Below are 25087 nucleotides of genomic sequence, written 5' to 3'. Positions count from 1 at the left end.
CCCCTCCGCTAAATAGGACCCTAGAGATGGGGGGGAACCCCCTCCGCTCCCCCGGAAGCACAAAGGTCAGGATGCCACCATAGCCTCTAAAGGGCAGGGCAAATATGTTGATGCGAAATGCGAAAGACAAAAGGAAGGCGCTGGTGTAGTAAGACAGTTCTGCTATGCATGGTTTTGCATCACGCAAATCGCAACTTTCACATAATTGTAGCGCTAACATAACGTTACGGGGGAATGACGGAAAAGCAAGCAATGTGGTAAGACATCGCGCAAAACAGTCATTTCGGCAACGTTCTTTACACTTCCTTAGCGCAATTGCAAGGTCCAAAACTTGAGTCTGATAAACCTCCAGGTCTGCCTCTTACCTTCTGCAGAAGGGTCCCCCCCCAAAGTGCCCCTGAGGAAGAGGAGGAGAGAGGAGGAGGAGGAGAAGGGCTGCCTCTGAGGCCTTGGGTTCGAATCCTCCAGTGCCCTCCCATGGCGCTCTCCCTGCCTTCCTGGCTGTTCGACAGTGGAACACACTCCTTCCTCAATGGAGATGTTGGTGGAGTCTCCTTCTTTGGAAGCTGTCTTAAGCAGAGGCTGGATGGCCATCTGACAAAATGGGATGCATTAATTGGGAGTTCCTGCATGGCAGAAGAAGAAAGGGGTTGGACTGGATCAAGGCCCTTTTTGGGGTCTCTTCCAAATCTATGATTCTATGAGTGTCTGTCTGTCTGTCTGTATTTATTTATTTAATACAAGATTTAAAGCAGTAAATCCACAAAGAGAAGCCAAATGAAAGGCAGACTGAAGCACCTTTGGCCATCTTGGCTGCCCTTCTCTGGACACCTCTGGGATTCCCTCTAAAACAAATGACAAACACATTCACTGTCCAGGTTCCCAGGTTTATTGCGCCATGTTTCATACGTGACAATGACAGTCCCTGCACCCCTGGATTTGTTATTCTTGTTGTTCATCTTGAACTCCTGCATGACGCGCTTCACAGCGATGTTTGAGAGTTGCGTCATCGTACGTGACTTATCATGTCTATATGACCTGCGTCCAGAAAGATGACAACTGGTGGTTGCACACTACACAACTCTGCCATACAGATTTGCCTAAGAAAACTGATATTGGCAAATGCTTTCCCACTTTCCCTATTCTTGATTTATTATTATTATTATTATTATTATTATTATTATCATCATCCATATTATTGCTTTGACCTGAGCCCCATGTTGACCAGCCATTTAATAGGTTCCTCTCTAGGAATATCTAGGTCCTCTAGGTCTTTCAGTGAAACTTTTAGTTAAAGTTGACCATAGAGTTGCACTGGAGGACCTAGAGATTCCTAGAGAGGAACATATTAACCAAATCCATGAACAATCGAATCCGCAAAAGTAAAAGCCCCAAATTAAGAGGGACGACTGTCCATAGTGTTAAAGCACAAAGGCAAATTAGAATATTAAAACATAACTAAGTTGACACAGCAGATGTTAAAAGTATAAAAATGTACACAGCACCAATCTGGGAAGAGTCCCATGCGCAGGTGAGTCAATTTGCACATGAAGCAACTGTCTGGATAAAAAAGGAGGACGTAGGACCACAGAGAGTTGGAAGCAGAGGGAGGTGGCTCCCTTCCTTCCTTCCCTCCATCCATCCTTTCTTCTTTCTTTCTTTCCATCCATCCTTCCATCCTTCTCTTCCTCACTTCCACCTGGAGACCTGGGGGTTCCCACGGCAGGAAGTGTGGGCCTCTCGCATGCTCTGTGTGGCTGCCTTCTGCTCCGTTGCGCTAACATGGTGGATCACAAACAGGTAGCGGTAGTTGCAGAGGTGCCACTGGGCGTTCTGCTTGGCGAACCGGGCGCTGGGGGTCAGCTGCAGGCCTGTGTGCCACGCCAAGATCCCAACGTAGGCGTCCTCCACTGGGATTGGAGGCACCTGCTCCGCCGCCCACAAGACCAACCTGGCGGCGCGCAGGGAGAGGAGGTAGCCGACGCCGCTGGCATAGGGCGGGTACTCGCTCGCAGGGTAGTCCTCTCTGGAGACGTACCACTTGCTGGTAGGATGGCGGATGACCCGCCGCTTCTCTGGAGGAAAGACGGAGCCGGCGTAGAGAAGGTCGTGCTCGAGGAGATGCCGCTTGACCAGGAACTCTGGCAGCCAGTCAGTGTTGACGAAGCAATCATCGTCGGTCTTGAGGATGAAGCTGGGCCGGCAACGCTCCACTGACCACTTGAGGCCGTGGAGGACCTTCAGGGTCAGGTTGCGATAGGTGTCCAGGTAGCCCCCCAAAAGGATGTCCCCAAACGCCCGCTGCTCCTGCTGGACTTGACCGATGGTCATCTTGCTCAGGCTCCAGCCGACCAGGAAGACCACCTGCCAAGGATAAGGCGGAGGGGGCTGTGCTCGGGCCGCCCAGGTCCTCCGGATCGCCTGCCGCCGTTCTACGTTCCCAGGGGCCGATGCCACGAGGATCAAGAGCACCTGCCCCGGAGTGCAGTGTGGCTCAGGGAAATCTCCTTGGAACAGGAACCCCCAATCCACTCCGCTGTGGGTCAAGGCTGCAGTCCCAGATGGCTCCTGATGGTCAGCGTGGGGGCAATCAGAGGCCTGCTGGATCTTCTGGGCATCCTGGGTCAGAAGAAGAAGCAGCAACAGCAGCAGGCCCCAGAGGAGGGCAAAGGAAAAGAAGGCACCCAGGCAGCCCCAGAGGCACCTTGGACCCATAGAAGAGGGGAAAGGGGTGCCAGGCGAGGGCCCTGTCCTCACAGCCGCCTGCAGAGAGGCGCTCCCAGCTGCTGGACAGAGTCCGGCAGGCCAAAGGTCAGCTGTCTGGTGTCTCATTAACCCGACTGAGGATAAAGGGCCGTCAGGGCCCTGACTCTGCTAGCAAGACAGGAACAAAACTCTGCAACGCGGTCATAGTCCCCAGGACAGGAACGCAGCCCCTCTGCCCCACCTTTCGGCTGGACCATCGGGGTGCAAGGACAAGGAAGGTGGGGCAGGGGTGGCGCAGTGACCACAGCTGAATGGCTGGACTCAGCCTCACGTCCAGGCTGCCCCTTTGTGCTCCAGACTGTCTCCTATTCTGCTCCTCTTCTGTGTCCTAAGGAAAAGAAAATCACAGAATCAGAGCGTTGGAAGAGACCCCAAAAAGGGCCCTGATCCAGTCCAGCCCCTTTATTTGGCCATGCAGGAACTCTCAGTCAAAGCATCCCCATTGACAGGTGGCCATCCAGCCTCTCTTTAAAGACCTCCAAGGAAGGAGGGAATATATTCCACTGTCGAACAGCCCTTACTATCAAAACCTTGCTCCTAATGTTGAGGTGGAACCTTTTTCACTGGCGCTTGCATCCATTGCTCCATTGGTTCCTATTCTCTGGAGCAGCAGAAAACAAGCTTGCTCCCTCCTCCTCCTCCATGTGGCATCCCTTCCAATATTAGGGGAGCAGAGAGAAAAGGAGAAGAAGAAGAACAAATGAGTGGATGAGAACGTCTTTGTGCTTCAGAGGCAGCCAATGACTTGAATAAGTCTGCTCTTCTGGGCCTCTGCTTCCCACCTGAAACAAGAGGCAGAAGGAGGCAGCCTTCTTGCAAAGGGAAAGTGCAAGCGGATGTCAGAGTACCAAACGAAGCAGCATTGCTTTCTGAATGGTCAGGACAAACCTAAGGGCCGAGGAGCTGCCTTTGACCCCAAGAGCCAAGGCACAGCGAAAAAGGCCAGCTGAGGGCAGCCATTCTGCAGCTGGCTTCTCCTGCTCCTCCTCCGCTGGCAGCCTCCCAGTTGCAGCTGAAGAGGGTGGCCCTCCCAGGGTTGCCCTTGGACTGCAACACCCAGAAGCCCCCCTGGAAAGCAAGCAAGCAAGGAGGAGGAGGGCGGCCAGAGAGCGGCGGAGCCTCCCTTCTTGGAGGCTGCCTTCAAGCTGAGGCTGCATGGCCCTGTGTCAAAAGGGGGCTGCTTCGATTGGGAGTTCCTGCATGGCAGGGGAAGGGGCTTGGGCTGGGCCTTCCAACTCTATGGCTCTCTGACTGAGAGTTCCTGCATGGCAGAATGGAGCTGGACTGGATGGTCCTTGAGGCCCAGCCCTTTTCTTCTTCTGCCATGCAGGAACTCTCAGTCAAAACATCCCCTGCTGACAGAGGGCCCTCCAGCCTCCAAGGAAGAGGCTCCAGCAGAGTCTCCAAAGGAACCATAGAGTTGGAAAATGAGGGCTGTTCCTTTGGAGACTGTGCTGGAGCCTCTTCCTTGGAGGCTGGAGGGCCCTCTGTCAGCAGGGGGGTGTTTTGACTGAGAGTCCCTGCATGGCAGAAGAAGAAAAGGGCTGGGCTGCAGGGTTTGGACTGTACATTTTAACTTTGTAAGCCGCCCGGTTGCTTTTGGTAGAGAGGCGGGACATAAATACATTCTATGATGTAGATCTTTATTGCTATCCCTTCTAGCCCTAGGGACAAAATGGCATGCATTCACTGGGTCCTCCTCTCACAGCCTGGTCCTGGGAAGGCCTGGCCAGGCGGCCGGGGCCCTCGGCCCTTGGGCCTCCAGGCCAGCCCCCAGAAGGGCCTCTCTGCTGACCCTCCTTCCCTCCCTGGTTCCCCAGAGTAAAGGCTGAGGGGGGGAAGAGTGGCTTTTCTACGTCACTTCCGCCTCCTGAACTTCCCGACGGAAGGGGGACCTGCTGCGCGCACCTCCGCCGGCACCGCCCCTTAACACCTGGTTGCCTTGGCGACGAAAGCGGCACCTGCACCGCCCACTTCCGGGTCCGCCCCGCAGCAGACCCCGATTGGTGGGAAAGTGGCCAATGGGAATCGCGGGGCTGCCGAGTGAGAGCCAGTCAGAGGACGTCAGTGGCCGCAGAGCTACGAAAGGATAAGGGCACCCGAGGGGCCGGAGCTTCCGGGTCCCTCCGTCAGCCATCTTTAATTATAGGCCGCTTCTTTGTGTGGAATTAGCCAAATCCAGACTGTTCCTTGTACTGATTAAGACGGCAGAAGCCCCAGAGCCACTAAGAGGCTGATTCTGTAGCCTCAGCTCTGGCCTGGGAAGGCAGCGGTCCCCAAACTGTGCCCCTTAAGGGATTTGGGACTTCAACTCCCAGAGGCCTCAGCCATATTGGCCAATAGTGCGGGATTCTGGGAGCTGAAGTCCCAAATCCCTCAAAGAGCACACTTTCAGGATCACTGCCTCAGGCGATGAGAGGAGTGCAGTTGGAGCTTTGGACTCAGAGACCAGGGTTCGAATCCCTACTCAGCCATGGAAACCCATTGGGAGGCCAGCTTAGGCGATAATAAGTCACAATCTCTCAGCCACAAGGAATTCAGAATTCGAGACACGTCCCAGATAAGAACCAGGCTAGAGCCAGAGTGGATGGGATGGAAGGCAGAAGAGGAAGGGAAGACTGGAAGAGTATTTGTCTCTGTCCAAAAGGAAGAGAATGATTTCTGCTAAACTCCGGAGAAGCCCCAAGGGCTCCGGAAAAGCCTGAGAGGGAGGTCAGTGCGGATGTTATTGTAGTGAATCAATAGTGATGCCATTGCTCTGGCGGTTGTATCTCATAGGGAAGGGCTTGATTGCTGTGATCCCGCCTCGATCCGCCGGGAGAGAAGGGAGATGTGAGGCAAGATTAGTATTAGTATTATTAGAGGTAATTGAAACGGATAAATTCAGGATGTTAATGAGAGATAATACGGCTAAAAAAAGGAGAGGAAATACAGAATCCATTGTTTAGGTATTTAGATATTCTTTGCTATGCATTTCTGCGCAGCGCGTTGCATGGTCGGCGCGCTTGGCGTTTCCACGACTGCCCCACAAACACACGTATGCGCAGCTGTGTCACGGTCTGGCCCCACGTTTATTCTTTATTCCAATGGGAAGGAGGTTAACACTGTGAAAGAAACGCTTTAGGAAGCACTACCTCCGCCTGCCTCCCGTCGGCACTCACGGATCTGGTCCCCTTGTGGCCCCGTTCCAAAGGCTTCTCCTGTAGGCAGACAGAGAGATGCGCCACGCGCTCAGCGGTCCCAGCGACACAGAAAAGTGGCCACAGTGGCGGAGGGGAATGGCCAAGCGCACAGCAGGAAAAGGCATCCTCTTTCCAAAGGCAACTTGCACCAGAGTCCCAAGGAACGATATAAATCTCAGGAAGATACTGGATTTCGACCAGTGCACAAAAAGCCCCAAATACCAAACAAGGCAGTCTTCAAAGTTCGTTGTGCTGAAGGCCTCTGGAAATCCTGCTGGAGATGTCCTGCAGATGCTTCTTGACCTGAAGGGACAGAAAATGCCAATTGCACTCTTGTCCTTATGATCGTTTGGCTTAGAATCATTGAAGGATAGAACCATAGAGTTGGAAGACACCCCAAAAAGGGAGCTTGCTTTCTGCTGCCCCAGAGACTAACCTATGGAGGTGGAGGAGAGCTTGCTTTCTGCTGCCCCAGAGACTAACCTATGGAGATGGGGGAGCTCGCTTTCTGCTGCCCCAGAGACTAACCTATGGAGATGGGGGAGCTCGCTTTCTGCTGCCCCAGAGACTAACCTATGGAGATGGGGGAGCTTGCTTTCTGCTGCCCCAGAGACTAACCTATGGAGATGGGGGAGCTCGCTTTCTGCTGCCCCAGAGACTAACCTATGGAGGTGGGGGAGAGCTCGCTTTCTGCTGCCCCATAGACTAACCTATGGAGATGGGGGAGAGCTCACTTTCTGCTGCCCCAGAGACTAACCTATGGAGATGGGGGAGCTCGCTTTCTGCTGCCCCAGAGACTAACCTATGGAGATGGGGGAGCTCGCTTTCTGCTGCCCCAGAGACTAACCTATGGAGATGGGGGAGCTTGCTTTCTGCTGCCCCAGAGACTAAACTATGGAGATGGGGGAGCTCGCTTTCTGCTGCCCCAGAGACTAACCTATGGAGGTGGGGGAGAGCGTGCTTTCTGCTGCCCCAGAGACTAACCTATGGAGATGGGGGAGAGCTCACTTTCTACTGCCCCAGAGACTAACCTATGGAGATGCGGGAGAGCTTACTTTCTGCTGCCCCAGAGACTAACCTATGGAGATGGGGGAGCTTGCTTTCTGCTGCCCCAGAGACTAACCTATGGAGATGGGGGAGAGCTCGCTTTCTGCTGCCCCAGAGACTAACCTATGGAGATGGGGGAGAGCTCGCTTTCTGCTGCCCCAGAGACTAACCTATGGAGATGGGGGAGCTAGCTTTCTGCTGCCCCAGAGACTAACCTATGGAGATGGGGGAGCTCGCTTTCTGCTGCCCCAGAGACTAACCTATGGAGATGGGGGAGAGCTCGCTTTCTGCTGCCCCAGAGACTAACCTATGGAGATGGGGGAGCTTGCTTTCTGCTGCCCCAGAGACTAACCTATGGAGATGGGGGAGCTCGCTTTCTGCTGCCCCAGAGACTAACCTATGGAGATGGGGGAGCTCGCTTTCTGCTGCCCCAGAGACTAACCTATGGAGATGGGGGAGCTCGCTTTCTGCTGCCCCAGAGACTAACCTATGGAGGTGGGGGAGAACTCGCTTTCTGCTGCCCCAGAGACTAACCTATGGAGATGGGGGAGAGCTCGCTTTCTGCTGCCCCAGAGACTAACCTATGGAGATGGGGGAGCTTGCTTTCTGCTGCCCCAGAGACTAACCTATGGAGATGGGGGAGCTCGCTTTCTGCTGCCCCAGAGACTAACCTATGGAGATGGGGGAGAGCTTGCTTTCTGCTGCCCCAGAGACTAACCTATGGAGGTGGGGGAGAGCTTGCTTTCTGCTGCCCCAGAGACTAACCTACGGAGATGGGGGAGCTCGCTTTCTGCTGCCCCAGAGATTAACCTATGGAGATGGGGGAGCTCGCTTTCTGCTGCCCCAGAGACTAACCTATGGAGATGGGGGAGAGCTCGCTTTCTGCTGCCCCAGAGACTAACCTATGGAGATGGGGGAGCTCGCTTTCTGCTGCCCCAGAGACTAACCTATGGAGATGGGGGAGAGCTTGCTTTCTGCTGCCCCAGAGACTAACCTATGGAGGTGGGGGAGCTTGCTTTCTGCTGCCCCAGAGACTAACCTATGGAGATGGGGGAGAGCTCGCTTTCTGCTGCCCCAGAGACTAACCTATGGAGATGCGGGAGAGCTTACTTTCTGCTGCCCCAGAGACTAACCTATGGAGATGGGGGAGAGCTCGCTTTCTGCTGCCCCAGAGACTAACCTATGGAGATGGGGGAGCTCGCTTTCTGCTGCCCCAGAGACTAACCTATGGAGATGGGGGAGAGCTCGCTTTCTGCTGCCCCAGAGACTAACCTATGGAGATGGGGGAGCTCGCTTTCTGCTGCCCCAGAGACTAACCTATGGAGATGGGGGAGAGCTCGCTTTCTGCTGCCCCAGAGACTAACCTATGGAGATGGGGGAGAGCTCGCTTTCTGCTGCCCCAGAGACTAACCTATGGAGATGGGGGAGAGCTCGCTTTCTGCTGCCCCAGAGACTAACCTATGGAGATGGGGGAGAGCTCGCTTTCTGCTGCCCCAGAGACTAACCTATGGAGATGGGGGAGCTCGCTTTCTGCTGCCCCAGAGACTAACCTATGGAGATGGGGGAGAGCTCGCTTTCTGCTGCCCCAGAGACTAACCTATGGAGATGGGGGAGAGCTCGCTTTCTGCTGCCCCAGAGACTAACCTATGGAGATGGGGGAGAGCTCGCTTTCTGCTGCCCCAGAGACTAACCTATGGAGATGGGGGAGAGCTCGCTTTCTGCTGCCCCAGAGACTAACCTATGGAGATGGGGGAGCTCGCTTTCTGCTGCCCCAGAGACTAACCTATGGAGATGGGGGAGAGCTCGCTTTCTGCTGCCCCAGAGACTAACCTATGGAGATGGGGGAGCTCGCTTTCTGCTGCCCCAGAGACTAACCTATGGAGATGGGGGAGCTCGCTTTCTGCTGCCCCAGAGACTAACCTATGGAGATGGGGGAGAGCTCGCTTTCTGCTGCCCCAGAGACTAACCTATGGAGATGGGGGAGAGCTCGCTTTCTGCTGCCCCAGAGACTAACCTATGGAGATGGGGGAGAGCTCGCTTTCTGCTGCCCCAGAGACTAACCTATGGAGATGGGGGAGCTCGCTTTCTGCTGCCCCAGAGACTAACCTATGGAGATGGGGGAGAGCTCGCTTTCTGCTGCCCCAGAGACTAACCTATGGAGATGGGGGAGAGCTCGCTTTCTGCTGCCCCAGAGACTAACCTATGGAGATGGGGGAGAGCTCGCTATCTGCTGCCCCAGAGACTAACCTATGGAGATGGGGGAGAGCTCGCTTTCTGCTGCCCCAGAGACTAACCTATGGAGATGGGGGAGAGCTCGCTTTCTGCTGCCCCAGAGACTAACCTATGGAGATGGGGGAGAGCTCGCTTTCTGCTGCCCCAGAGACTAACCTATGGAGATGGGGGAGCTCGCTTTCTGCTGCCCCAGAGACTAACCTATGGAGATGGGGGAGAGCTCGCTTTCTGCTGCCCCAGAGACTAACCTATGGAGATGGGGGAGAGCTCGCTTTCTGCTGCCCCAGAGACTAACCTATGGAGATGGGGGAGCTCGCTTTCTGCTGCCCCAGAGACTAACCTATGGAGATGGGGGAGAGCTCGCTTTCTGCTGCCCCAGAGACTAACCTATGGAGATGGGGGAGCTCGCTTTCTGCTGCCCCAGAGACTAACCTATGGAGATGGGGGAGCTCGCTTTCTGCTGCCCCAGAGACTAACCTATGGAGATGGGGGAGAGCTCGCTTTCTGCTGCCCCAGAGACTAACCTATGGAGATGGGGGAGAGCTCGCTTTCTGCTGCCCCAGAGACTAACCTATGGAGATGGGGGAGAGCTCGCTTTCTGCTGCCCCAGAGACTAACCTATGGAGATGGGGGAGCTCGCTTTCTGCTGCCCCAGAGACTAACCTATGGAGATGGGGGAGAGCTCGCTTTCTGCTGCCCCAGAGACTAACCTATGGAGATGGGGGAGCTCGCTTTCTGCTGCCCCAGAGACTAACCTATGGAGATGGGGGAGAGCTCGCTTTCTGCTGCCCCAGAGACTAACCTATGGAGATGGGGGAGAGCTCGCTTTCTGCTGCCCCAGAGACTAACCTATGGAGATGGGGGAGAGCTCGCTTTCTGCTGCCCCAGAGACTAACCTATGGAGATGGGGGAGAGCTCGCTTTCTGCTGCCCCAGAGACTAACCTATGGAGATGGGGGAGCTCGCTTTCTGCTGCCCCAGAGACTAACCTATGGAGATGGGGGAGCTTGCTTTCTGCTGCCCCAGAGACTAAACTATGGAGATGGGGGAGCTCGCTTTCTGCTGCCCCAGAGACTAACCTATGGAGATGGGGGAGAGCTCGCTTTCTGCTGCCCCAGAGACTAACCTATGGAGATGGGGGAGAGCTCGCTTTCTGCTGCCCCAGAGACTAACCTATGGAGATGGGGGAGAGCTTGCTTTCTGCTGCCCCAGAGACTAACCTATGGAGGTGGGGGAGCTTGCTTTCTGCTGCCCCAGAGACTAACCTATGGAGATGGGGGAGAGCTCGCTTTCTGCTGCCCCAGAGACTAACCTATGGAGATGCGGGAGAGCTTACTTTCTGCTGCCCCAGAGACTAACCTATGGAGATGGGGGAGAGCTCGCTTTCTGCTGCCCCAGAGACTAACCTATGGAGATGGGGGAGCTCGCTTTCTGCTGCCCCAGAGACTAACCTATGGAGATGGGGGAGAGCTCGCTTTCTGCTGCCCCAGAGACTAACCTATGGAGATGGGGGAGCTCGCTTTCTGCTGCCCCAGAGACTAACCTATGGAGATGGGGGAGAGCTCGCTTTCTGCTGCCCCAGAGACTAACCTATGGAGATGGGGGAGAGCTCGCTTTCTGCTGCCCCAGAGACTAACCTATGGAGATGGGGGAGAGCTCGCTTTCTGCTGCCCCAGAGACTAACCTATGGAGATGGGGGAGAGCTCGCTTTCTGCTGCCCCAGAGACTAACCTATGGAGATGGGGGAGCTCGCTTTCTGCTGCCCCAGAGACTAACCTATGGAGATGGGGGAGAGCTCGCTTTCTGCTGCCCCAGAGACTAACCTATGGAGATGGGGGAGAGCTCGCTTTCTGCTGCCCCAGAGACTAACCTATGGAGATGGGGGAGCTCGCTTTCTGCTGCCCCAGAGACTAACCTATGGAGATGGGGGAGAGCTCGCTTTCTGCTGCCCCAGAGACTAACCTATGGAGATGGGGGAGCTCGCTTTCTGCTGCCCCAGAGACTAACCTATGGAGATGGGGGAGCTCGCTTTCTGCTGCCCCAGAGACTAACCTATGGAGATGGGGGAGAGCTCGCTTTCTGCTGCCCCAGAGACTAACCTATGGAGATGGGGGAGAGCTCGCTTTCTGCTGCCCCAGAGACTAACCTATGGAGATGGGGGAGAGCTCGCTTTCTGCTGCCCCAGAGACTAACCTATGGAGATGGGGGAGCTCGCTTTCTGCTGCCCCAGAGACTAACCTATGGAGATGGGGGAGAGCTCGCTTTCTGCTGCCCCAGAGACTAACCTATGGAGATGGGGGAGCTCGCTTTCTGCTGCCCCAGAGACTAACCTATGGAGATGGGGGAGAGCTCGCTTTCTGCTGCCCCAGAGACTAACCTATGGAGATGGGGGAGAGCTCGCTTTCTGCTGCCCCAGAGACTAACCTATGGAGATGGGGGAGAGCTCGCTTTCTGCTGCCCCAGAGACTAACCTATGGAGATGGGGGAGAGCTCGCTTTCTGCTGCCCCAGAGACTAACCTATGGAGATGGGGGAGCTCGCTTTCTGCTACCCCAGAGACTAACCTATGGAGATGGGGGAGCTTGCTTTCTGCTGCCCCAGAGACTAAACTATGGAGATGGGGGAGCTCGCTTTCTGCTGCCCCAGAGACTAACCTATGGAGGTGGGGGAGAGCGTGCTTTCTGCTGCCCCAGAGACTAACCTATGGAGATGGGGGAGAGCTCACTTTCTACTGCCCCAGAGACTAACCTATGGAGATGCGGGAGAGCTTACTTTCTGCTGCCCCAGAGACTAACGTATGGAGATGGGGGAGCTTGCTTTCTGCTGCCCCAGAGACTAACCTATGGAGATGGGGGAGAGCTCGCTTTCTGCTGCCCCAGAGACTAACCTATGGAGATGGGGGAGAGCTCGCTTTCTGCTGCCCCAGAGACTAACCTATGGAGATGGGGGAGCTAGCTTTCTGCTGCCCCAGAGACTAACCTATGGAGATGGGGGAGCTCGCTTTCTGCTGCCCCAGAGACTAACCTATGGAGATGGGGGAGAGCTCGCTTTCTGCTGCCCCAGAGACTAACCTATGGAGATGGGGGAGCTCGCTTTCTGCTGCCCCAGAGACTAACCTATGGAGATGGGGGAGCTCGCTTTCTGCTGCCCCAGAGACTAACCTATGGAGATGGGGGAGCTCGCTTTCTGCTGCCCCAGAGACTAACCTATGGAGATGGGGGAGCTCGCTTTCTGCTGCCCCAGAGACTAACCTATGGAGGTGGGGGAGAACTCGCTTTCTGCTGCCCCAGAGACTAACCTATGGAGATGGGGGAGAGCTCGCTTTCTGCTGCCCCAGAGACTAACCTATGGAGATGGGGGAGCTTGCTTTCTGCTGCCCCAGAGACTAACCTATGGAGATGGGGGAGCTCGCTTTCTGCTGCCCCAGAGACTAACCTATGGAGATGGGGGAGAGCTTGCTTTCTGCTGCCCCAGAGACTAACCTATGGAGGTGGGGGAGAGCTTGCTTTCTGCTGCCCCAGAGACTAACCTACGGAGATGGGGGAGCTCGCTTTCTGCTGCCCCAGAGACTAACCTATGGAGATGGGGGAGCTCGCTTTCTGCTGCCCCAGAGACTAACCTATGGAGATGGGGGAGAGCTCGCTTTCTGCTGCCCCAGAGACTAACCTATGGAGATGGGGGAGCTCGCTTTCTGCTGCCCCAGAGACTAACCTATGGAGATGGGGGAGAGCTCGCTTTCTGCTGCCCCAGAGACTAACCTATGGAGATGGGGGAGAGCTCGCTTTCTGCTGCCCCAGAGACTAACCTATGGAGATGGGGGAGAGCTCGCTTTCTGCTGCCCCAGAGACTAACCTATGGAGATGGGGGAGAGCTCGCTTTCTGCTGCCCCAGAGACTAACCTATGGAGATGGGGGAGCTCGCTTTCTGCTGCCCCAGAGACTAACCTATGGAGATGGGGGAGCTTGCTTTCTGCTGCCCCAGAGACTAAACTATGGAGATGGGGGAGCTCGCTTTCTGCTGCCCCAGAGACTAACCTATGGAGATGGGGGAGAGCTCGCTTTCTGCTGCCCCAGAGACTAACCTATGGAGATGGGGGAGCTCGCTTTCTGCTGCCCCAGAGACTAACCTATGGAGATGGGGGAGAGCTTGCTTTCTGCTGCCCCAGAGACTAACCTACGGAGATGGGGGAGCTCGCTTTCTGCTGCCCCAGAGACTAACCTATGGAGATGGGGGAGCTCGCTTTCTGCTGCCCCAGAGACTAACCTATGGAGATGGGGGAGAGCTTGCTTTCTGCTGCCCCAGAGACTAACCTATGGAGGTGGGGGAGCTTGCTTTCTGCTGCCCCAGAGACTAACCTATGGAGATGGGGGAGAGCTCGCTTTCTGCTGCCCCAGAGACTAACCTATGGAGATGCGGGAGAGCTTACTTTCTGCTGCCCCAGAGACTAACCTATGGAGATGGGGGAGAGCTCGCTTTCTGCTGCCCCAGAGACTAACCTATGGAGATGGGGGAGCTCGCTTTCTGCTGCCCCAGAGACTAACCTATGGAGATGGGGGAGAGCTCGCTTTCTGCTGCCCCAGAGACTAACCTATGGAGATGGGGGAGCTCGCTTTCTGCTGCCCCAGAGACTAACCTATGGAGATGGGGGAGAGCTCGCTTTCTGCTGCCCCAGAGACTAACCTATGGAGATGGGGGAGAGCTCGCTTTCTGCTGCCCCAGAGACTAACCTATGGAGATGGGGGAGAGCTCGCTTTCTGCTGCCCCAGAGACTAACCTATGGAGATGGGGGAGAGCTCGCTTTCTGCTGCCCCAGAGACTAACCTATGGAGATGGGGGAGCTCGCTTTCTGCTGCCCCAGAGACTAACCTATGGAGATGGGGGAGAGCTCGCTTTCTGCTGCCCCAGAGACTAACCTATGGAGATGGGGGAGAGCTCGCTTTCTGCTGCCCCAGAGACTAACCTATGGAGATGGGGGAGCTCGCTTTCTGCTGCCCCAGAGACTAACCTATGGAGATGGGGGAGAGCTCGCTTTCTGCTGCCCCAGAGACTAACCTATGGAGATGGGGGAGCTCGCTTTCTGCTGCCCCAGAGACTAACCTATGGAGATGGGGGAGCTCGCTTTCTGCTGCCCCAGAGACTAACCTATGGAGATGGGGGAGAGCTCGCTTTCTGCTGCCCCAGAGACTAACCTATGGAGATGGGGGAGAGCTCGCTTTCTGCTGCCCCAGAGACTAACCTATGGAGATGGGGGAGAGCTCGCTTTCTGCTGCCCCAGAGACTAACCTATGGAGATGGGGGAGCTCGCTTTCTGCTGCCCCAGAGACTAACCTATGGAGATGGGGGAGAGCTCGCTTTCTGCTGCCCCAGAGACTAACCTATGGAGATGGGGGAGCTCGCTTTCTGCTGCCCCAGAGACTAACCTATGGAGATGGGGGAGAGCTCGCTTTCTGCTGCCCCAGAGACTAACCTATGGAGATGGGGGAGAGCTCGCTTTCTGCTGCCCCAGAGACTAACCTATGGAGATGGGGGAGAGCTCGCTTTCTGCTGCCCCAGAGACTAACCTATGGAGATGGGGGAGAGCTCGCTTTCTGCTGCCCCAGAGACTAACCTATGGAGATGGGGGAGCTCGCTTTCTGCTGCCCCAGAGACTAACCTATGGAGATGGGGGAGCTTGCTTTCTGCTGCCCCAGAGACTAAACTATGGAGATGGGGGAGCTCGCTTTCTGCTGCCCCAGAGACTAACCTATGGAGGTGGGGGAGAGCGTGCTTTCTGCTGCCCCAGAGACTAACCTATGGAGATGGGGGAGAGCTCACTTTCTACTGCCCCAGAGACTAACCTATGGAGATGCGGGAGAGCTTACTTTCTGCTGCCCCAGAGACTAACCTATGGAGATGGGGGAGCTTGCTTTCTGCTGCCCCAGAGACTAACCTATGGAGATGGGGGAGAGCTCGCTTTCTGCTGCCCCAGAGACTAACCTATGGAGATGGGGGAGAGCTCGCTTTCTGCTGCCCCAGAGACTAACCTATGGAGATGGGGGAGCTAGCTTTCTGCTGCCCCAGAGACTAACCTATGGAGATGGGGGAGCTCGCTTTCTGCTGCCCCAGAGACTAACCTATGGAGATGGGGGAGAGCTCGCTTTCTGCTGCCCCAGAGACTAACCTATGGAGATGGGGGAGCTTGCTTTCTGCTGCCCCAGAGACTAACCTATGGAGATGGGGGAGCTCGCTTTCTGCTGCCCCAGAGACTAACCTATGGAGATGGGGGAGCTCGCTTTCTGCTGCCCCAGAGACTAACCTATGGAGATGGGGGAGCTCGCTTTCTGCTGCCCCAGAGACTAACCTATGGAGGTGGGGGAGAACTCGCTTTCTGCTGCCCCAGAGACTAACCTATGGAGATGGGGGAGAGCTCGCTTTCTGCTGCCCCAGAGACTAACCTATGGAGATGGGGGAGCTTGCTTTCTGCTGCCCCAGAGACTAACCTATGGAGATGGGGGAGCTCGCTTTCTGCTGCCCCAGAGACTAACCTATGGAGATGGGGGAGAGCTTGCTTTCTGCTGCCCCAGAGACTAACCTATGGAGGTGGGGGAGAGCTTGCTTTCTGCTGCCCCAGAGACTAACCTACGGAGATGGGGGAGCTCGCTTTCTGCTGCCCCAGAGACTAACCTATGGAGATGGGGGAGCTCGCTTTCTGCTGCCCCAGAGACTAACCTATGGAGATGGGGGAGAGCTCGCTTTCTGCTGCCCCAGAGACTAACCTATGGAGATGGGGGAGCTCGCTTTCTGCTGCCCCAGAGACTAACCTATGGAGATGGGGGAGAGCTTGCTTTCTGCTGCCCCAGAGACTAACCTATGGAGGTGGGGGAGCTTGCTTTCTGCTGCCCCAGAGACTAACCTATGGAGATGGGGGAGCTTGCTTTCTGCTGCCCCAGAGACTAACCTATGGAGATGGGGGAGAGCTCGCTTTCTGCTGCCCCAGAGACTAACCTATGGAGATGGGGGAGAGCTCGCTTTCTGCTGCCCCAGAGACTAACCTATGGAGATGGGGGAGCTAGCTTTCTGCTGCCCCAGAGACTAACCTATGGAGATGGGGGAGCTCGCTTTCTGCTGCCCCAGAGACTAACCTATGGAGATGGGGGAGAGCTCGCTTTCTGCTGCCCCAGAGACTAACCTATGGAGATGGGGGAGCTTGCTTTCTGCTGCCCCAGAGACTAACCTATGGAGATGGGGGAGCTCGCTTTCTGCTGCCCCAGAGACTAACCTATGGAGATGGGGGAGAGCTCGCTTTCTGCTGCCCCAGAGACTAACCTATGGAGATGGGGGAGCTCGCTTTCTGCTGCCCCAGAGACTAACCTATGGAGGTGGGGGAGAACTCGCTTTCTGCTGCCCCAGAGACTAACCTATGGAGATGGGGGAGAGCTCGCTTTCTGCTGCCCCAGAGACTAACCTATGGAGATGGGGGAGCTTGCTTTCTGCTGCCCCAGAGACTAACCTATGGAGATGGGGGAGCTCGCTTTCTGCTGCCCCAGAGACTAACCTATGGAGATGGGGGAGAGCTTGCTTTCTGCTGCCCCAGAGACTAACCTATGGAGGTGGGGGAGAGCTTGCTTTCTGCTGCCCCAGAGACTAACCTACGGAGATGGGGGAGCTCGCTTTCTGCTGCCCCAGAGACTAACCTATGGAGATGGGGGAGCTCGCTTTCTGCTGCCCCAGAGACTAACCTATGGAGATGGGGGAGAGCTCGCTTTCTGCTGCCCCAGAGACTAACCTATGGAGGTGGGGGAGCTTGCTTTCTGCTGCCCCAGAGACTAACCTATGGAGATGGGGGAGAGCTCGCTTTCTGCTGCCCCAGAGACTAACCTATGGAGATGGGGGAGCTCGCTTTCTGCTGCCCCAGAGACTAACCTATGGAGATGGGGGAGAGCTCGCTTTCTGCTGCCCCAGAGACTAACCTATGGAGATGGGGGAGAGCTCGCTTTCTGCTGCCCCAGAGACTAACCTATGGAGATGGGGGAGCTCGCTTTCTGCTGCCCCAGAGACTAACCTATGGAGATGGGGGAGAGCTCGCTTTCTGCTGCCCCAGAGACTAACCTATGGAGATGGGGGAGCTCGCTTTCTGCTGCCCCAGAGACTAACCTATGGAGATGGGGGAGCTCGCTTTCTGCTGCCCCAGAGACTAACCTATGGAGATGGGGGAGAGCTCGCTTTCTGCTGCCCCAGAGACTAACCTATGGAGATGGGGGAGAGCTCGCTTTCTGCTGCCCCAGAGACTAACCTATGGAGATGGGGGAGAGCTCGCTTTCTGCTGCCCCAGAGACTAACCTATGGAGATGGGGGAGCTCGCTTTCTGCTGCCCCAGAGACTAACCTATGGAGATGGGGGAGAGCTCGCTTTCTGCTGCCCCAGAGACTAACCTATGGAGATGGGGGAGCTCGCTTTCTGCTGCCCCAGAGACTAACCTATGGAGATGGGGGAGAGCTCGCTTTCTGCTGCCCCAGAGACTAACCTATGGAGATGGGGGAGAGCTCGCTTTCTGCTGCCCCAGAGACTAACCTATGGAGATGGGGGAGAGCTCGCTTTCTGCTGCCCCAGAGACTAACCTATGGAGATGGGGGAGAGCTCGCTTTCTGCTGCCCCAGAGACTAACCTATGGAGATGGGGGAGCTCACTTTCTGCTGCCCCAGAGACTAACCTATGGAGATGGGGGAGCTTGCTTTCTGCTGCCCCAGAGACTAAACTATGGAGATGGGGGAGCTCGCTTTCTGCTGCCCCAGAGACTAACCTATGGAGGTGGGGGAGAGCGTGCTTTCTGCTGCCCCAGAGACTAACCTATGGAGATGGGGGAGAGCTCACTTTCTACTGCCCCAGAGACTAACCTATGGAGATGCGGGAGAGCTTACTTTCTGCTGCCCCAGAGACTAACCTATGGAGATGGGGGAGCTTGCTTTCTGCTGCCCCAGAGACTAACCTATGGAGATGGGGGAGAGCTCGCTTTCTGCTGCCCCAGAGACTAACCTATGGAGATGGGGGAGAGCTCGCTTTCTGCTGCCCCAGAGACTAACCTATGGAGATGGGGGAGCTCACTTTCTGCTGCCCCAGAGACTAACCTATGGAGATGGGGGAGCTTGCTTTCTGCTGCCCCAGAGACTAAACTATGGAGATGGGGGAGCTCGCTTTCTGCTGCCCCAGAGACTAACCTATGGAGGTGGGGGAGAGCGTGCTTTCTGCTGCCCCAGAGACTAACCTATGGAGATGGGGGAGAGCTCACTTTCTACTGCCCCAGAGACTAACCTATGGAGATGCGGGAGAGCTTACTTTCTGCTGCCCCAGAGACTAACCTATGGAGATGGGGGAGCTTGCTTTCTGCTGCCCCAGAGACTAACCTATGGAGATGGGGGAGAGCTCGCTTTCTGCTGCCCCAGAGACTAACCTATGGAGATGGGGGAGAGCTCGCTTTCTGCTGCCCCAGAGACTAACCTATGGAGATGGGGGAGCTAGCTTTCTGCTGCCCCAGAGACTAACCTATGGAGATGGGGGAGCTTGCTTTCTGCTGCCCCAGAGACTAACCTATGGAGATGGGGGAGAGCTCGCTTTCTGCTGCCCCAGAGACTAACCTATGGAGATGGGGGAGCTTGCTTTCTGCTGCCCCAGAGACTAACCTATGGAGATGGGGGAGCTCGCTTTCTGCTGCCCCAGAGACTAACCTATGGAGATGGGGGAGCTCGCTTTCTGCTGCCCCAGAGACTAACCTATGGAGATGGGGGAGCTCGCTTTCTGCTGCCCCAGAGACTAACCTATGGAGGTGGGGGAGAACTCGCTTTCTGCTGCCCCAGAAACTAACCTATGGAGATGGGGGAGAGCTCACTTTCTGCTGCCCCAGAGACTAACCTATGGAGATGGGGGAGCTTGCTTTCTGCTGCCCCAGAGACTAACCTATGGAGATGGGGGAGCTCGCTTTCTGCTGCCCCAGAGACTAACCTATGGAGATGGGGGAGCTCGCTTTCTGCTGCCCCAGAGACTAACCTATGGAGATGGGGGAGCTCGCTTTCTGCTGCCCCAGAGACTAACCTATGGAGATGGGGGAGAGCTCGCTTTCTGCTGCCCCAGAGACTAACCTATGGAGATGGGGGAGAGCTCGCTTTCTGCTGCCCCAGAGACTAACCTATGGAGATGGGGGAGAGCTCGCTTTCTGCTGCCCCAGAGACTAACCTATGGAGATGGGGGAGCTCGCTTTCTGCTGCCCCAGAGACTAACCTATGGAGATGGGGGAGAGCTTGCTTTCTGCTGCCCCAGAGACTAACCTATGGAGGTGGGGGAGCTTGCTTTCTGCTGCCCCAGAGACTAACCTATGGAGATGGGGGAGAGCTCGCTTTCTGCTGCCCCAGAGACTAACCTATGGAGATGGGGGAGCTCGCTTTCTGCTGCCCCAGAGACTAACCTATGGAGATGGGGGAGAGCTCGCTTTCTGCTGCCCCAGAGACTAACCTATGGAGATGGGGGAGAGCTCGCTTTCTGCTGCCCCAGAGACTAACCTATGGAGATGGGGGAGCTCGCTTTCTGCTGCCCCAGAGACTAACCTATGGAGATGGGGGAGAGCTCGCTTTCTGCTGCCCCAGAGACTAACCTATGGAGATGGGGGAGCTCGCTTTCTGCTGCCCCAGAGACTAACCTATGGAGATGGGGGAGCTCGCTTTCTGCTGCCCCAGAGACTAACCTATGGAGATGGGGGAGAGCTCGCTTTCTGCTGCCCCAGAGACTAACCTATGGAGATGGGGGAGAGCTCGCTTTCTGCTGCCCCAGAGACTAACCTATGGAGATGGGGGAGAGCTCGCTTTCTGCTGCCCCAGAGACTAACCTATGGAGATGGGGGAGCTCGCTTTCTGCTGCCCCAGAGACTAACCTATGGAGATGGGGGAGAGCTCGCTTTCTGCTGCCCCAGAGACTAACCTATGGAGATGGGGGAGCTCGCTTTCTGCTGCCCCAGAGACTAACCTATGGAGATGGGGGAGAGCTCGCTTTCTGCTGCCCCAGAGACTAACCTATGGAGATGGGGGAGAGCTCGCTTTCTGCTGCCCCAGAGACTAACCTATGGAGATGGGGGAGAGCTCGCTTTCTGCTGCCCCAGAGACTAACCTATGGAGATGGGGGAGAGCTCGCTTTCTGCTGCCCCAGAGACTAACCTATGGAGATGGGGGAGCTCACTTTCTGCTGCCCCAGAGACTAACCTATGGAGATGGGGGAGCTTGCTTTCTGCTGCCCCAGAGACTAAACTATGGAGATGGGGGAGCTCGCTTTCTGCTGCCCCAGAGACTAACCTATGGAGGTGGGGGAGAGCGTGCTTTCTGCTGCCCCAGAGACTAACCTATGGAGATGGGGGAGAGCTCACTTTCTACTGCCCCAGAGACTAACCTATGGAGATGCGGGAGAGCTTACTTTCTGCTGCCCCAGAGACTAACCTATGGAGATGGGGGAGCTTGCTTTCTGCTGCCCCAGAGACTAACCTATGGAGATGGGGGAGAGCTCGCTTTCTGCTGCCCCAGAGACTAACCTATGGAGATGGGGGAGAGCTCGCTTTCTGCTGCCCCAGAGACTAACCTATGGAGATGGGGGAGCTAGCTTTCTGCTGCCCCAGAGACTAACCTATGGAGATGGGGGAGCTCGCTTTCTGCTGCCCCAGAGACTAACCTATGGAGATGGGGGAGAGCTCGCTTTCTGCTGCCCCAGAGACTAACCTATGGAGATGGGGGAGCTTGCTTTCTGCTGCCCCAGAGACTAACCTATGGAGATGGGGGAGCTCGCTTTCTGCTGCCCCAGAGACTAACCTATGGAGATGGGGGAGCTCGCTTTCTGCTGCCCCAGAGACTAACCTATGGAGATGGGGGAGCTCGCTTTCTGCTGCCCCAGAGACTAACCTATGGAGATGGGGGAGCTCGCTTTCTGCTGCCCCAGAGACTAACCTATGGAGGTGGGGGAGAACTCACTTTCTGCTGCCCCAGAGACTAACCTATGGAGATGGGGGAGAGCTCACTTTCTGCTGCCCCAGAGACTAACCTATGGAGATGGGGGAGCTCGCTTTCTGCTGCCCCAGAGACTAACCTATGGAGATGGGGGAGCTCGCTTTCTGCTGCCCCAGAGACTAACCTATGGAGATGGGGGAGCTCGCTTTCTGCTGCCCCAGAGACTAACCTATGGAGATGGGGGAGAGCTCGCTTTCTGCTGCCCCAGAGACTAACCTATGGAGATGGGGGAGCTCGCTTTCTGCTGCCCCAGAGACTAACCTATGGAGATGGGGGAGAGCTTGCTTTCTGCTGCCCCAGAGACTAACCTATGGAGGTGGGGGAGCTTGCTTTCTGCTGCCCCAGAGACTAACCTATGGAGATGGGGGAGAGCTCGCTTTCTGCTGCCCCAGAGACTAACCTATGGAGATGCGGGAGAGCTTACTTTCTGCTGCCCCAGAGACTAACCTATGGAGATGGGGGAGAGCTCGCTTTCTGCTGCCCCAGAGACTAACCTATGGAGATGGGGGAGCTCGCTTTCTGCTGCCCCAGAGACTAACCTATGGAGATGGGGGAGAGCTCGCTTTCTGCTGCCCCAGAGACTAACCTATGGAGATGGGGGAGCTCGCTTTCTGCTGCCCCAGAGACTAACCTATGGAGATGGGGGAGAGCTCGCTTTCTGCTGCCCCAGAGACTAACCTATGGAGATGGGGGAGAGCTCGCTTTCTGCTGCCCCAGAGACTAACCTATGGAGATGGGGGAGAGCTCGCTTTCTGCTGCCCCAGAGACTAACCTATGGAGATGGGGGAGAGCTCGCTTTCTGCTGCCCCAGAGACTAACCTATGGAGATGGGGGAGCTCGCTTTCTGCTGCCCCAGAGACTAACCTATGGAGATGGGGGAGAGCTCGCTTTCTGCTGCCCCAGAGACTAACCTATGGAGATGGGGGAGAGCTCGCTTTCTGCTGCCCCAGAGACTAACCTATGGAGATGGGGGAGCTCGCTTTCTGCTGCCCCAGAGACTAACCTATGGAGATGGGGGAGAGCTCGCTTTCTGCTGCCCCAGAGACTAACCTATGGAGATGGGGGAGCTCGCTTTCTGCTGCCCCAGAGACTAACCTATGGAGATGGGGGAGCTCGCTTTCTGCTGCCCCAGAGACTAACCTATGGAGATGGGGGAGAGCTCGCTTTCTGCTGCCCCAGAGACTAACCTATGGAGATGGGGGAGAGCTCGCTTTCTGCTGCCCCAGAGACTAACCTATGGAGATGGGGGAGAGCTCGCTTTCTGCTGCCCCAGAGACTAACCTATGGAGATGGGGGAGCTAGCTTTCTGCTGCCCCAGAGACTAACCTATGGAGATGGGGGAGCTAGCTTTCTGCTGCCCCAGAGACTAACCTATGGAGATGGGGGAGCTCGCTTTCTGCTGCCCCAGAGACTAACCTATGGAGATGGGGGAGAGCTCGCTTTCTGCTGCCCCAGAGACTAACCTATGGAGATGGGGGAGCTCGCTTTCTGCTGCCCCAGAGACTAACCTATGGAGATGGGGGAGAGCTCGCTTTCTGCTGCCCCAGAGACTAACCTATGGAGATGGGGGAGAGCTCGCTTTCTGCTGCCCCAGAGACTAACCTATGGAGATGGGGGAGCTCGCTTTCTGCTGCCCCAGAGACTAACCTATGGAGATGGGGGAGAGCTCGCTTTCTGCTGCCCCAGAGACTAACCTATGGAGATGGGGGAGAGCTCGCTTTCTGCTGCCCCAGAGACTAACCTATGGAGATGGGGGAGAGCTCGCTTTCTGCTGCTGCTACACTACATTAGGACTGCAATCCAGTGCAGCAGCATCCAGGATCCAGACTTGATTGCCTAGTGTGCTTTCCTACTTAGACTGGATGGCTCCATGTGAATAGAGAAAGCCTTGTGCTGCTACAACAGCCAGTGTTTTCCCACTGAGGAAAATGTGAGTCGAAACGCGTTTGGTTTTATTTGGGATCTATAGCTCCCAGCCTTTTATGTTTACTGGCAAAACATGTATATTATGAAACCTTTTATACATTTCTCTATTGACACTTTCCCTGGACTTTTTTGCTCGTCTGATCATTTTGGTTTAGGGCAGGGGTAGGCAACCAGCGGCCCGCGGGCAGGATGCGGCCCGGCAAGGCCTTGGGACCGGCCCCAGCCCGGTCCTGCCGCCGATTGCCGCCGGGGCCTTTGGGGGGCAATTGTCTATAGAAGCCTCAGAAACATGCATTTATACTAACATTTTTTAAAAAACCAGCACATTTTTTCGCATGTCCTCCATTTTCTTTTAAAAGTGTCCTCCATTTGAAAATTTTGTCCTACATTTGTCCTGGTTTATTTATATATTTAATTTGTTTAAAAAATTGTTTAATTATTTATTTTTTGGCTTGGGCCCCCCAGTTGTCTGAGGGACAGCAACCCGGCCCCCGGCTCAAAAAGGTGGCCTACCCCTGGTTTAGGGCAACATTTTTGTGTTTTTCCCAGCTCCAGAGAATAGGAACCAATGGATTCCAATGGGAGGAAAAGAGGCTCCAGCTCAACATGAGGAGGAACTTCCTGAGAGTAAGAGCAGTTCAACAGTGGAATATACTGCACCAAAGATTTTGGTGGAGTCTCCTTCTTTGGGGGTCCTTAAGCAGAGGCTGCATGGCCCTGTGTCAAAAGGGGGCTGCTTCGATTGGGAGTTCCTGCATGGCAGGAGAAGGGGCTTGGGCTGGGCCAGGGCCCTTCTTGGGGTCCCTTCCAACACTATGCCTCTCTGCCTGAGAGTTCCTGCATGGCAGAATGGAGCTGGACTGGATGGTCCTTGAGGTCCCTTCCAACTCTATGGTTCCTGACAATGAGGGCTGTTCCTTTGGAGACTCTGCTGGAGCCTCTTCCTTGGAGGCTGGAGGGCCCTCTGTCATCAGGGGGATGTTTTGACTGAGAGTTCCTGCATGGCCACATTGGGTTGGACTGGATCAGGGATCTTCTTGGGGTCTCTGCCAACTCTATGGTTCTATGACATTAGGAGGAATGAATTTTTGGACAGTAAGGGCCGTTCGAGAGTGGAATATGGTGGGGTCTCCTTCCTTGGATACGATAGCCCTGTTTAAATACTTGGAGGGATGCCATATTGAGGAGGGAGCAAGCTTGTTTTCTGATGCTCCAGAGAAGAGGACACAATGGAGCAATGGATGCAAGCTCCAGGGAAAGAGATTCCAGCTCAACAGTAAGGGCTGTTCGACAGAGGAACACACTCCTTCCTCAATGAAGATTTAGGTGGGGTCTCCTTCTTTGGAGGCTGTCTTTAAGCAGAAGCTGGATGGCCATCTGTCAGTGGGGATGCTTTGATTGAGATTTCCTGCATGGCAGAATGGGGCTGGACTGGATGGTCCTTCTGGAGGTCTCTTCCAACTCTATGGTTCTATGATTGAGAGTTCCTGCCTGGCAGAAGGGGCTTGGGCTGGATCAGGGCCCTTCTTGGGGTCTCCTCCTCCTCCTCCTCCAGCAAAAAGGGAGACGCACCTTGTACCCCAGGTCCTTGGTCTTCTCCTCCAGAGCGCTGTGCTTCTCCCGGTGTTTGGTGAGGTGCTCCCGGTCGCCGGTCCCTTCCACGTGTTTCAGCTTCTGGTGGGAGATCTCCAGCTGCTTCTGGAAATGGAGGTGCTTCTCCACCTTGGCCTCAAAGTGCTTCAGCTCCTCCTGGAAAGGCAAAGAGACGCGCCGTCAGCAAGGGTGCGCTCTTGTGCGCAGGCGCAAGGCCAGATGGCGCCCCTTCCGAATGTCGGAAGCCAGCCAAGCGGGGATTGCCCCTCGCTCACCAGGGCACTGGGTGATCCTTGGATAGCAAAGGGAGATTTAATAGTAATAGAATT

At 55.7% G+C, this 25087-nt stretch overlaps 2 protein-coding genes across 3 annotated transcripts in view; both read right to left on the bottom strand.

Moving 5' to 3' along the window:
• Nucleotides 1–1669: 1669 nt before the first annotated feature.
• On the bottom strand, nucleotides 1670–4805 carry LOC149324315 (beta-1,3-galactosyltransferase 5-like). 2 transcript variants are annotated; one of them, XM_089498866.1, is made up of 2 exons: nucleotides 4675–4805; nucleotides 1670–3094 (listed from the first exon to the last, which is right to left on the bottom strand). In XM_089498866.1, the coding sequence occupies exon 2, from the start codon at nucleotides 2830–2832 to the stop codon at nucleotides 1690–1692; it is 1143 nt and encodes a 380-aa protein (XP_089354992.1). In that variant the 5' UTR covers nucleotides 2833–3094; nucleotides 4675–4805; the 3' UTR covers nucleotides 1670–1689. The 2 variants fall into 2 exon arrangements, with proteins under 2 accessions (XP_089354992.1, XP_089355001.1); XM_089498875.1 differs by lacking the exon at nucleotides 4675–4805 and adding an exon at nucleotides 3288–3736.
• A 1013-nt stretch (nucleotides 4806–5818) lies between these two features.
• The window catches only part of LOC149324314 (alpha-2-macroglobulin receptor-associated protein-like), a 40489-nt gene continuing 21220 nt past the window's right edge, over nucleotides 5819–25087 (bottom strand). Inside the window, exons 7-8 of the mRNA XM_089498887.1 lie at nucleotides 24738–24914; nucleotides 5819–6251 (exon numbers count right to left, since the gene is read on the bottom strand). Of these exons, the coding sequence (XP_089355013.1) occupies nucleotides 6186–6251; nucleotides 24738–24914 (243 nt within the window). The 3' untranslated portion in view covers nucleotides 5819–6185. The remainder of the gene's footprint in view (nucleotides 6252–24737; nucleotides 24915–25087) is intronic.

The sequence above is a fragment of the Sceloporus occidentalis genome, unplaced genomic scaffold (genome assembly GCF_023333645.1).
Source record: "Sceloporus occidentalis isolate IW3139 unplaced genomic scaffold, rSceOcc1.0.p SCAF_1, whole genome shotgun sequence".
NCBI lineage: Eukaryota > Metazoa > Chordata > Lepidosauria > Squamata > Phrynosomatidae > Sceloporus > Sceloporus occidentalis.
The sequence above is the reverse complement of the archived record's forward strand: the minus strand, read 5'-3'. Positions and strand labels throughout refer to the sequence as shown.

Excerpts from the sequence above, each read along its gene's own strand:
- LOC149324315 (XM_089498866.1), bottom strand. The coding sequence starts at position 2,832 with ATGAGACACCAGACAGCTGACCTTTGGCCTGCCGGACTCTGTCCAGCA.